The following is a 12,355-nucleotide window of genomic DNA, read 5'->3' on the forward strand; positions in this document are numbered from 1 at the left end:
CATGGCACTATGACTATTAACTTGGTCATTCTTACATTTTGGAATAACTTAGAAATTGACCCTTCATCCCATATCTTTAAATAATCACGTAAGAATAATAAAAAACAGTAGTAAAGCATCAAAAGAAGCAGGGTAAATCCTTTACCCCATTAATATTTATTGAGCCAGACATAGCCAACAGTGCTGGTTTAAAATGGTCTAAAATGGAGGAAAGAAAAGAAAGTGGAGTGAAGGGAAAATACATACATTCAAAGAATTTGTTAAAAACAGTGAGTTATAAAAACAGAACAGACACCTGCATACAACCCCCCCGTCTTACTGGTTGGCTTCTATAAGAAGAGACAGTCTGAAATTCAAGAGAAAGAATTTCACACTTGGCAGTCCAACTTGAACTAAGAATTGTTATGTGGTAGAGCCAAGGAGACAGTGCTTTGGTTTATGTTAAGAACAACTTTTAAGTGTCTGAAGACATATTCGCTTAAGACAAACCAAGCATATCTGAATTTCTGAGTGTTCTTTGCTATCATACTCAAGAATCAATATGGTTATGGCATTTATATTTTAAAAATTGCTGAGCTTTGCTGAGCAATACCACGGATTTAAATCTGTGGTATTGTTGTGGTTTAAATCAGCTTTTTACGTACTTCTGTTATTTCAGAGTCAATGCTGTTCAGGTCTGAAGGCTGTGTATTTAAAACACACTGATTTTCAAATGCTTTAATCGTGGAAAGAAACCATCTGAAATCATCTCTAGTGTATTCAAGAAAGTGGGATCAGTAAATTCTGAACTAAAGAAATCACTTTATGTGATTGGGGGTTCAGTAAAACTACGTTCAACTGGTTGGACTGTAACCCTGCAGGTCATTCCCCATCCAGAGCACATGAATATACTTCACAGGGGAACATAAATATAACAGCTGACTAACCATTTGAGACTGTTGATTTGAAGGCTTTGTTCAGTCTAGGCAGTCTAAATATGTTAAGAGCCTGAAATTGTTTCCAGATTAGACTGGTGACTCAGTGTTAAGACACTAGCCTTACAGGAGCTCAAACAACAGTTTAATGGTGGCTGAAGTGTTTAGCTATTTGACAAATACTGATACTCACAGCAGGTGAGTATAGAGGCTCATGTAGAGACAGAAAGATCTGAAATGAGTTATCTATAAGAAGCGCTTAAGTCAAGGGTGTCCAACTCCAGGCCTCAAGGGCTGGTGTCCTGCAGGTTTTAGATGTGTCCTTGATCCACCACAGCTGATTTAAATGGCTAAATCACCTCCTCAACATGTCTTGAAGTTTTCCCAGAGGCCTGGTAATAAACTAATTGATTCAGGTGTGTTTTAACCCAGGGTGATATCTAAAACCTGCAGGACACTAGCCCTTGAGGCCTGGAGTTGGACACCCCTGGCTTAAGTGGTGTCACTTGCAAGCCTTGTATCTAAATAAAGGATTAGCCTTAACAATAAAAGGTACTCCAACCCCCAGCTGGCATGTTAGCACAAGTGAGGGAGTGTGCTCCAAAATTGTGCATGTTGTAAAATGTATCTCATTTATTTGCAAAAGGTTTAACTTAAAGATAATTTTTCCTTCCACTTTTACTACATGTCTACATCAATGTAAACCTAGAGTCTGTGCAGTATGAATACATCTTCTGGTAAATTTGGGTCAAAGAGGCAAAGGTTTCCCTTTTGAAATAGAAGACAACAGAAATCACGTGACTTAGAGCTGGGCAGAGTCCTATTGATCTCATTTTCAGTGGGTCAAAGAAGGTATTGCTTAAATATGATGAACATGATGTTAACTCTGCAAAGGTTCAATACCCAAGCCAACATTAAGTAATAATCACTTTGGACTGACATGAGCTATCCAAATGTAAATGTCTATGAAATGTGAACTGTACAAGTGGATGGAGCAAAGAAAGTTCTCGTGATTGTAAGATTGGAATTTGAGCTTTTTGATGGCTTCCTTTCCAATCACATTAAACTCTGTGCTAATGAGAATAATTGTTTTAAATCTTTTGTGAGCAATTTTTCTGCATGACTTACTTTGAGTTTGATTTGACAATTAAATGAGCACTTAAAATCTAATTAAATGACTGAAGGGGGGGCATTGCTTCTGTACTGCATTTTAAATTTCAGTGCTTACATATAATTTCATACTGTTAGATTATTTCACAAAACATCAATTCTGCTGCACAGAATAGGTAACTAACAGGACTGCATTTTGGCCTGTATTATAGGCAGATTGGTCACCATCCACAATTCCTAGACCAGAAGATCAAAAACATTTCTTTCCAGATAGAGCAGAGTCACCTTCAGCTCACTGCTGAATTGAGCTGACAAGCTGGCATGAAAATATCCCCGCTAACGATGCTTTCCACTGCATGAGACACCTCTGTGCCAGCTGGACTCAAAACAAGGTCACAGTCTTTGCCAATGGTTCCCAAAAAAAAAAAAAAAAAAAAAAAAAAAAAAAGGAAAATGGGTGGTCTGAAAGTTGAAAGGTTTTTTTTGGTGCAATAACTTCAAAAACCAACTGCATCTGGTTTGGTCTGTTGCAACTGCTGTAAATGATTAGCAGACAGCAAAACATATCCTCATATGTTAGCTCTTTGTTAAAATAAATAAAATAGTGTTCTTCAAATGTAGTGCTTAAGGCACTATTTTCTTAAATGTGTATTAAAGCATTTAAAGAGTTTTGAATTTACATGCTTAAGAAACATTCAGGAATGAGATTTAAGATTCGTTTATTTAATAACCATCTCCACAATAACCAACATTAAGTAGCATCATCACAATATTTCATATCAGGATACAATGATAGAATCTGAGACACAAAGGCTATATACACTACACGATTAAGAACCAAATGATGAACCAGATAACTAGTGAATAATTTTCTCTTAAGTAGCTAATCAAATTATTCAAAAGACACGTTTGATGCATTACAACACAGTAGAAAATCATTTTCACAAGGCACATTTATTAACAACAATGGGACTGTCTTGCATGCAAATAGTCCCATGAGATAAAAGCAGCATTGAAGTTACAACCATCACAGTTTAGTGGTAAACGCATTAAGAGTACCTGATGTAACAACGATCGTACGTAACAATTATTGCTGTATTTATTGCTTTAGTAAAATTTAATTATGTGCATTTATCCTTATAGACAGGCATATTCAAGCAGCATATGGACAGTAATCTCTTCATTTACGCTTGCATTAAATCATCCTGTTAAGGAGGAGTAGTTTGCATAATCAGTGGTATTGTAAAAGGGGAATCAAGCCATCTTGTGTAATGGTTCAGTGTTTTGATCAAAATATTTCCCAGTCCCTGAAAACGCATACCTAATTACTGGCTATTAGAAGGTCCCATCAGAGGTTTTATAAGAGCTAGTCTGTCAGGGAATTGTGTTGCTGGAAGTTTCCGTCACCTGTATACTGCATCTAGGTTTATACTAGAATAAATCTGGTTGAAATTTCATGCTTCCAAGTCTTATATTAGTAAAATGATGTTTAAATGATTTAAAACTGCAGAAGTCAAAGCCATTCTCGGGGGAACTGGCATGTGGGAAACAAAGACACCGCAAGGCTCAAGTTTGACGTTTTTGCTTGTACAAATAATAAGAAAAAAAAGTTCAAGAGCATTTCACTTCAATAGACTAATGAATTTAACACTAAAAGATCATTTATTGTTTTTGCTATAAAATTGGAAATTTGCAATCTGTATCAAGTAGAAACAGTTGCTTTCAACCAAAATTAGCCCAGTTTGAACCCAAACTTAACTGCCCCAAATTTAATCATAATGTTTTATCAATTTACTGACAAACATAAACACAACTTTACCTGGTCGTGAACACAGTTTGAACGCCTGGTGCACCTGCTAATCTCAAACTGCAGCCTTTTCAACAAATCGTTTACAATAATCCCCACCATTTGTGCACAAGCAGGTCGTCTCCGTAGCCTGTATCCAGGAGGCGGTTTCCACATTCTTCCCAACGGCACACCTCACCCTTGTCCATCACCACAAACTTCCACTCCACGATACTCTCTGCAGGCAGGCTGACAACAGTGGCCCAATTCCCATCCTCGGCTCTCTCGAGCAGGATGAATTTCTTCCAGTTCCCCAGCTCTTGCTGGCTCCCTGTGATGGCCACCTTCTGGTGTGGTGAGTGGGTGAGATAATGGATGCGGAAAGTCACATTGACATTCTGGGACATGGGCTGGACTGCCACAACCTTTTTGCCATTTTCATGAACAGGGGAAAGCGGGATAGCCTGTTTCACATCATTCAAGGACAGAGATGCATCTATACAAGTAGCATCTGTGACAGAAGCACCTGGATGGTCAGCTTCAGTAGAAACTGGCTCAAGTTGTGTGTGGTTTTGGGCAAAAGGAGGGACAGACTGGTTCATCCAGGGAAGAACTTGGTAGTTTCCATCTGTAATCCATTCATTATTGTCCATAGTTGCCTCCATGATACTGATTTCAGTCTTTTCATAGTCCTCTTCCTCCTTCTCTTTCTCTGCCCTTTCCATCTTCTGATTGATTTCAACAACCTTGATATCAGCCTTCATGTCTGTTTTCACTGCGAGCTCATCGGTTAAGCTAGTAACATTGGCTGCCATCTGCTCTATAGCCTGTTCCATCTCTCTATAGTAGCGATCCTCAATTTCATGTCCCAATATGTCTTCATTGGCTGCTAAAGAACTGTCATTAGCCCAGTCAATTTGCTCACCGAGGGTCTGCTGGGAAAAATATGATGGGTAAGATCTGGATATCACATTTGCTAGATCTTCATTCATGGCAGATCGAGCCTCATCATCAAGGAGGCCATTCTGAGCCTCAGTGTGCTCTTTGAACTGTGCATCATCTTTTACTGTGAGAGCCACATTTTCAGTTGGCATTTCATATTCACTGATAACGTCTGGCAAATCAGGGCTGACAGTCATGCTTGAAATTCCACTCTCACCACCAAGACCAGAAGATGACCAAGTCGGCTCACTTTGCTCAAAAGACGGCAGTGGAATCTGAAGTACAGGAAGTTTACCGTCTTCAGATGTGACAGGAGCAGCCCCACTGGTGACTCCCAGAGCTTGGGAAATGTCATCTTCATTTATGTTGCTTTGCAGTTGCTGTTGATCTGATGACAAGCTGGAGATTTCCCCAATGCCAGAGATTTGGGCCTTTGCATCATTGGCTACACTGCTAGAATCACCATTATCAGCGTTTTCAGGTTCGATCATATGGTTCAAACAGAGCAGGGTGTGGTCCAGCACTACACTTGAAGGATTACTTTCTTCATCACGTGAGGCAATGTCCTCAGTGGGTACTTCCTCTTTTACATCACTGTCTTGATTGCAGGCAAGCTCACTTTCATTGTTTTGTTCAGCCAATTGTAGCAGGTGACTGTTGAAGTTTATATCCGTTGACTCACTCACATTGTCTTCATCTGCATTTTGTTGAAAGGATAGCATCACCTCATGACACTGGCCCTGTAGCTTGGTTACTTCAACAAACACTGTGGAGCTGATCCCGGCTTGTTGAGAAGTCAGTTGGTCATCTACCAACTCCTCTTCTGCCTCCTCACCACCACTTTTCTTTTCTTCTTCTGGAAAATGGTGATTGTTGCTATAATCATTAGAGAAATCAGTGACACCTTGAAGATTCTCTTCTTTGAAATAACAGATGGAAGGAACAGGTACGTCTTCAATATGAACAATTGGTTCTTCCAAGTTGGCCGCTGTGCTCTTTGAAATGTCCAGAAGGTTTTCCTCCTCTTGACTGGCCTCCTTATTCGACAATTCCATTTCAGTAGGCACATCATCCTCTTGGCCTTTTTCTTGTAGTACCTAGATGCATAAAATACATACGTTTAATCTTTAGGTCTTAATGTTTTAGTCACACAATAGTTAGAAAAATATGAAGGATTAAAGACCACCACCAAACTAGCATTATGTAATATGTAAACTACATAGAGATACAGAGATTTTATCAAGTCACTCATTTCCCCATTGCAAGTCTTTGCCCTAAACCAGGGGTGGGCAATTCCAGGCCCGAGGGCCGGTGTCCCTGCAGGTTTTAGATGTGTCCTTGAACCAACACAGCTGATTTAAATTGATAAATTAGCTCCTCAACATGTCCTGAAGTTCTCCAGAGGCCTGGTAATGAACTAATTATGCGATTCAGGTGTGTTGACCCAAGGTGAGATCTAAAACCTGCAGGACACCGGCCCTCGGGGCCTGGAATTGCCCACCCCTGCCCTAAACTAACCTCTGAGACTCCACCCAAAGAGCTAAACAATCCAAGCATGAAACATTAGCTAATCATGTGCCGTAAAGCTGTTTATGTTTGCACTCTTGATTAATCCAATAATGAAGCCAGAATGTTTTGAAATGCTTTACAAGCAATGTTTTGGGGCAAAGTCAAAATGTGTGCGCGTTCCCTCCCCGTTTTGTTTTTGTTTAAAATTGCCCGTCATTGGGGAATCTATGCATGTGGTCTTTATGCTCAACCACAGAAAATGCTGGTGAGCTGAGACATTCAGATATGGGCTTTACCGAAGGGAAAAACAAAACCCCAAAACATTCAAAATGACTGCCAAGTCACACCATCACTTTAGCCAAGCTAACCACTTCCCAGCTTTTGACCAATACAGAGCAAAGATAGATTAGATGTAAAGCCATCTAAGCAAAACAGGCATAATTGCATTAAAGCTGAATCAGTGGTTATTTTGCCTTTGGGAACAAATGAATACAAATCCAGAAAAGCTGAAGCAATATTAGTGTTCATGCTGAAGTTGGAGTTTAACTTCTTTAAATCTGTTTGACTTTCACTTAAAAAAAAAAAAAAAAAAAAAAAAATCCTGATTGTTTTCAGACCCCAATAACTCACATTCAGTAAAAACAACCAATAATGGGTTGGTGATAACGTAAGGGTTCAAGACCTTGAACATTATTTCACCACCCACTGGTAGCCAACTTTCATTGTCATTAGCTGCTGGGTTTCTAATCAATGGTGCCTGCTGTTGTTGGGATCTAGACAGAAGGGTAACTGAACAATAGAATACATGTGCCATGGCAAAATTTCACAATCAGTTGTACTCCAAGACAATCATTCATTTACCAAAAGTGAATTTAATTGTGGCAAAATATGCAATTTGTAAAGATAACCGCTTACCTTCAGTTCTTCTTTGTGGCTCTGTATCACCTTATTTTCACCTTCCTCCATAGTGCCATTTGTGCCATCAGTTTCCACATCAATTTCAGCACCTTTGTCTTCCTCCTCTGCATGCAGATCGGCTACCTGCTGCACTGAAGCACTGTGCTTGTTGTCTTGTACAGAGTCACTTTTGGGTTGACGGTGAGGCGGCGTTTTTTTCTCAGCAGTGAGACGTCGATGCCTGATGTTAAGAGCAGTATCCTCCTCCACATCCAAACAGCCTTCAGCTTTCACAACTATGACATCAGGAGAAAGACACACAAACACGCTGAATATTAAGTTTATTTTGATTTATTTCTAAAATGTACTGAATCTGACTTGCATAATCTAGATCACTTCATACATTTTAGTCAGAGTAGATGAGAAGTGACCCAAATTACAGCACTCTTAAAAATTAAAGTCATTACTAATCACTGGCAGTCATTTTATTAAAATGGTCTATTAATATTTGACAGGATGAGTAGCTTGTACTTGACAAGTTTCTTAACGATCAGACATAAATCAGGCAAGATGATTATTTATTTATGTATTCATTCATTGCTGGAACTTATCAATTTTCCATTCTTCATGAAATAAACACTCTTAAAAGTAATCAGCACAGTTCTTTAGCCATAACCTCTTGCAAAGCCTCAGTCAATTGTATTTCAGTTTGAGTGTTTGTATCAAATGTTAATACGCAGACTTGTTCTAGCTACATTTCTTGTGCCCATTCATTTTGAGATATCATGGTGCTTCAAACAAACACTGAAAGTAATTAAAGACACTTTGCATTGTTCCTGCAGGAACAATTCATATAACAGGCGAGACCTCCAAGGTTGTCATCTTACTTTAAGCTACTAATGCAACAATGTTTGAGGAGCCTTTTTCAATTTTGCAATAATAATAATAATAATAATAATAATAATAATAAAAAATAAAAAGTCTGTTTTTGGACATCTGCCTGATATTTTAGAGCTAATCTTTTGCCGTGACTGTGACAAGGCTAGACACCAGTATACTGTGAGCTGTAGTCCATTATGGGCTGCTTAAAGTGTTGTATTTCAGAAAGAAAGGGGAGTACGCTCGGTTTTGACGTCTGTGCGCACGCAGCTTAAGCTGAATCTACCACCAAAGCTACGAAATAATAATATAGATTAAGTTATACGTAAATTCCCGCACTAGTAAACTGCAGCAGCTCGCAGGTTTTAACGTTTCATCCGAATCTGTACCTGTTGAGTCCGCCGTGATGCGCAAAACCTCCGGGCTCGGCTCCGGCTCCTGATCCGGCGGTATAAGCGTCTCCGCTCCGGCGTCCCTGCTGTCACTGTCGGTGCTTGTGGCTCCGGCTGTGGCCTTTCTCCGCTTCCCCCTCACTGTTCGGTAGATGATGAAACCTGCCACCATGGACACCATGGCTATCACGGCCAGAGCCACGGCTGGGCCGTGCCGCCCGATCATACAGAAAAGCGAGGCCAGATCCACGCGTCTCTCCAAACCCACGGTGTTGCTATTTTTCACCGGCATTACAATCTGTAATTAAAAGGAGAAGAAGAATGAGCCGTTCTGCTCTAATATCGGTTTAAAGGCCCTGCTGAATGCTGTCGCTGTTTAAAAACTCACCACGCTCCCCCTTCCACGTTTCAAAGTGTAGTGACCTCTTGAAGCTACCAAGCTGTGAACGGCTGCAGGTGCGAGCTGTTCATTGGCTGATTGGATCACGGGAGCGCAGAATTCATTGATAAAACGCTGACGAACCACTGCACACGTTCATCTCAGCACACTTGAAAACGGACATGACGGGGTGGGCTGATAGGATTTAGTACCACTGGCGGGGACTCAATATTATTTGATGAGACTATGTAGAAAGCCTGGGTCTGTATTTAATAATATTTCTCCTTCATGAGACGTGTACATTTCGGAGGTCAGTGCGTCTTTTTTTAAGACTTATGACAGAAATTGATATAATTAATTGAGCTTTCCTTCATGTCTTCCATATCTGAACGAGGGTCCATGAGCTATATAAAATGAGACCGGTGAAACGTGCAGGCCAACGTTATTGATGTTGTTACACGACATCACCAGTGACCAAAAATAGCCGTGTTCTGTGTAACGTTATAGTTGTTACCTAATGGTAATAAAACCACGAACTGGTACATCAAATAACCGATAAGGTGACTATATATATATATATATATATATATATATATATATATATATATATATATATATATATATATATATATATATATATATATATATATATATATATATATATATAACGTACAAAATTATATAAATATGGTGGTCTATTTAAAAACAAAAAAAAACAACGTTATTATATTTAAAAAAACTAGAGTAGCAGCTACACCTAGTGGAGAAATGGAGAAATGACCTGAAACTACAGGAAACCTGGATATTTTTTCTGCCGTCGCCTATGGATTCATATTTTGTGAAATATGTGAAATATGAATCCAAGAAATACTAATTTCTTACATTTTTATCCACTTTTGCCAAACCGTTTTTAACTTGTGCTTAAGCATATATTCAATCCAAATTGTTATAACATTTTATTTTCAAGTCAAAATGAAAGAAAGATTTCATTAAATTGATCTTTCATTTGATTTGCAGTAATTGAGAATGAATGTAAAGTATAAAAAAAATGAAATTCAAACCAATAATGAATGATTCACTTAAATGTGTTTCTGGTCGAGTTTTCTTTTCAGCATACATCAACTGTTTTCAAAATAGGAGCCTTAATTTTAAAATATGAGTAACTGTAAACACAGAGACATCAGCTCAGTATGCAATCCACAAAGACATGAAAAATTAAACATACAAACATACAAAGGACATTGTTATTTATAGAAGTTCAATAAGTCTTTTTATTTTAAATTCACTTTCATTCATTCATTTGAAGAAATTTGTGCAAACATTCAAGCATAAAATAACAATGATTCAAAGATGCATTTAATCATGTTTAATGTCAGTTTATTTGTACTTCAAATATTGTTCAAAATTATCATTCACACTACAGCTAATAATTACTTTCACTGGTAAAACCGTTCATGAGCTTAACCTGCTGAGACTGTTTGTCTGTTATTAAACTGTGAGAAATGTAATGAGCTATGATATAATCCAGTCTACCTGTATGAGAACTTGTTTTACAAACAAAATAAGTGGTTTCAAAGATGATGTTTATTTTTTATTTATTTTTTATTTATTTATTTTATTTTTTATACTCTGGTACACCGAGCCCCAACCACCCAGGAGCAATTGGAAGTTCATCCCAAACCACTTCTGCACTGTCAGGAAATTAATTCTAGTAGCAAACTTCCTGATGGAACAGGAAAGACTGAGTAAAGTAAGCACTCCTGGGAAACAGCTCCATCATGTGGAGATCTGTGGCAAATGCAGGAAAGTTCCCGAAGACTCTGGAACTCCTCCACTTAGTATATATAAACTGGGACAGTCTCACTGCTGAGACAGAAAGCAAGACAAGCAACACCAAGAAGACAACAGACACCTGAACAGTGTTTCATCTCACAAGAAGAGGACTCAACACTAAACCCACTGAAGATGCTGTGCTCTCATGGAGTCCAGTCTGCACTCAGTCCATTCATGGACTTCTACTGGCCTGTACGCAGTCTGTGGCCAGAGATCAAGCCTCTCTTCTACCAGCAGGATCTCCTGCAGAGAAACCTACAGGAGCTGTGCAGCAGTCTGGAGCTGATGGATAAACTTCAACACAGGATCCTGGAGGAGACAGATCCTTTCCAAAGCAGCATGGCTGTGCAGCCAGTTGCCGTCCAGCTGGAGAAAGAGGGAGACAAGTTTGCTCTGATGCTGGACACTCGAGGCTTTTCCCCAGAGGAGCTGTCTGTCAGGCAAGTGGGCAGGAAGCTGAGAGTCAGTGGCAAGACAGAGAAGAAGCAGGAGGATGGGAAAGGCTCGTACTCTTACAGACTGCAGGAGTTCAGACAGGAGTTTGATCTGCCTGAAGGACTGAACCCTCAAACCATCACGTGCCACCTGTCTCCAGATGGGAAGCTCCACATCCAGGCAGCCAAAGCTCCGTGTGTTGAAGAGGCTGAGAGAGAGCTGACTATCAAGAGGAGCTCAGAGGACAAAGCACAGCAGAGTGTGTGTTCACAGGCAGAAGACAGCAGGACAGAGACACACAGCAGCACACAGGACAAACCTGAAAACATGGACTGATTGTTGTTTATACCAGTGTCAAATGAAACATTTTAATGTAATTTTTTTTCAAAATATGAATCCACTTTCTCTTTTAACTGCTTTTATTAAATGTATTACCATGGGGTAACCAAGGTAAACCATGGTTTACTCTTTTGTTCATAATAATGCTTCAAAAATAAAATAAAATTTTTACTCACATAATTATTTTATATTATAAACCTTTAAAAATAAAACTGTTTTCACTGAAAGTAGGAAAATGTTAAATAACCACTATTGTTTCCATTTTGGACAATTGCTGCGCATGTTTAGCATTCTAAACTTTCAATAGAACTGAGTTTACAGACAGTCAGAAACAAGTATGTAGATGGATTCTATGTTTAACTAGAAAGAGTCAACGAAAAGTAAAAGACTGTAAAATTTTTACATATTTCTTAAAGTGAGATTTTGGCCTTAGAATAAACGTCTTTATTTTAAAAATAAACATCAGCAGGACAGAAACTCAGAGCAACACACAGCACTAAGCTGAAAACATTAATGTTGATGATATTGTAAAATAGATTTGGATATAACTGTTCAACATATAAAATGTCTGTACTTTTTTCTTTTTTAACTGAGTTTTAGTCGTTCATATGTTATTATAGCAATGTAAAATTATTCATGCTTTATTTCACTGTCTCATGCACTTTTGTATTGTCATGGTGATATCATTAATAAATTAAAAGCCCACCCTGTACCACTTACATATTACTTATATACTACTTATATATATATAAGTAGTATAAAACCCTGATATTTTTTATTTATTTATTTATTAACCTTTATTTAACCAGGAAGATCCCATTGAGATTAAAAACCTCTTTTTCAAGGGAGACCTGGGCAAGATAGGCAGCAGCAGATGTCTCACAGTTACAGAAATTACTCAAACACAGGCAGCAACAACACACATGCAACAATAAGTGAA

The 12,355-nt window shown here is 38.6% G+C and overlaps 2 protein-coding genes across 2 annotated transcripts; one reads left to right on the forward strand and one right to left on the reverse strand.

The window, feature by feature from the left end:
- Nucleotides 1–2,726: 2,726 nt before the first annotated feature.
- stbd1 (starch binding domain 1) lies at nucleotides 2,727–8,985 on the reverse strand. The gene is made up of 4 exons (XM_085463310.1): nucleotides 8,818–8,985; nucleotides 8,427–8,727; nucleotides 7,177–7,454; nucleotides 2,727–5,849 (listed from the first exon to the last, which is right to left on the reverse strand). Exons 2-4 carry the CDS (start codon nucleotides 8,719–8,721, stop codon nucleotides 3,915–3,917), a joined length of 2,508 nt encoding a protein of 835 aa, XP_085319436.1. The 5' UTR covers nucleotides 8,722–8,727; nucleotides 8,818–8,985; the 3' UTR covers nucleotides 2,727–3,914.
- A 1,679-nt stretch (nucleotides 8,986–10,664) lies between these two features.
- Nucleotides 10,665–12,127, forward strand: LOC146705584 (heat shock protein 30-like). Its single transcript, XM_085463311.1, has one exon. The coding sequence runs from the start codon at nucleotides 10,774–10,776 to the stop codon at nucleotides 11,410–11,412; it is 639 nt and encodes a 212-aa protein (XP_085319437.1). The 5' UTR covers nucleotides 10,665–10,773; the 3' UTR covers nucleotides 11,413–12,127.
- The last annotated feature ends 228 nt before the right edge of the window (nucleotides 12,128–12,355 follow it).

This window comes from Copadichromis virginalis, linkage group LG7, assembly GCF_057382275.1.
Source record: "Copadichromis virginalis isolate Kocher_CV1m ecotype Utaka linkage group LG7, C_Virginalis_male_GT1.1, whole genome shotgun sequence".
Classification (NCBI taxonomy): Eukaryota; Metazoa; Chordata; class Actinopteri; order Cichliformes; family Cichlidae; genus Copadichromis; species Copadichromis virginalis.

What these genes read in the sequence shown, in the direction of transcription:
- stbd1 (XM_085463310.1), bottom strand. Translation starts at nt 8,721, where the DNA reads ATGCCGGTGAAAAATAGCAACACCGTGGGTTTGGAGAGACGCGTGGAT. An exon ending in CATCACGGCGGACTCAACAG is followed by an intron (nt 7,455 to 8,426) that starts GTACAGATTCGG and finishes CTGATGTCATAG; the next exon opens with TTGTGAAAGCTGAAGGCTGT. An exon ending in GCCACAAAGAAGAACTGAAG is followed by an intron (nt 5,850 to 7,176) that starts GTAAGCGGTTAT and finishes TTATGCATCTAG; the next exon opens with GTACTACAAGAAAAAGGCCA.
- LOC146705584 (XM_085463311.1), top strand. Translation starts at nt 10,774, where the DNA reads ATGCTGTGCTCTCATGGAGTCCAGTCTGCACTCAGTCCATTCATGGAC.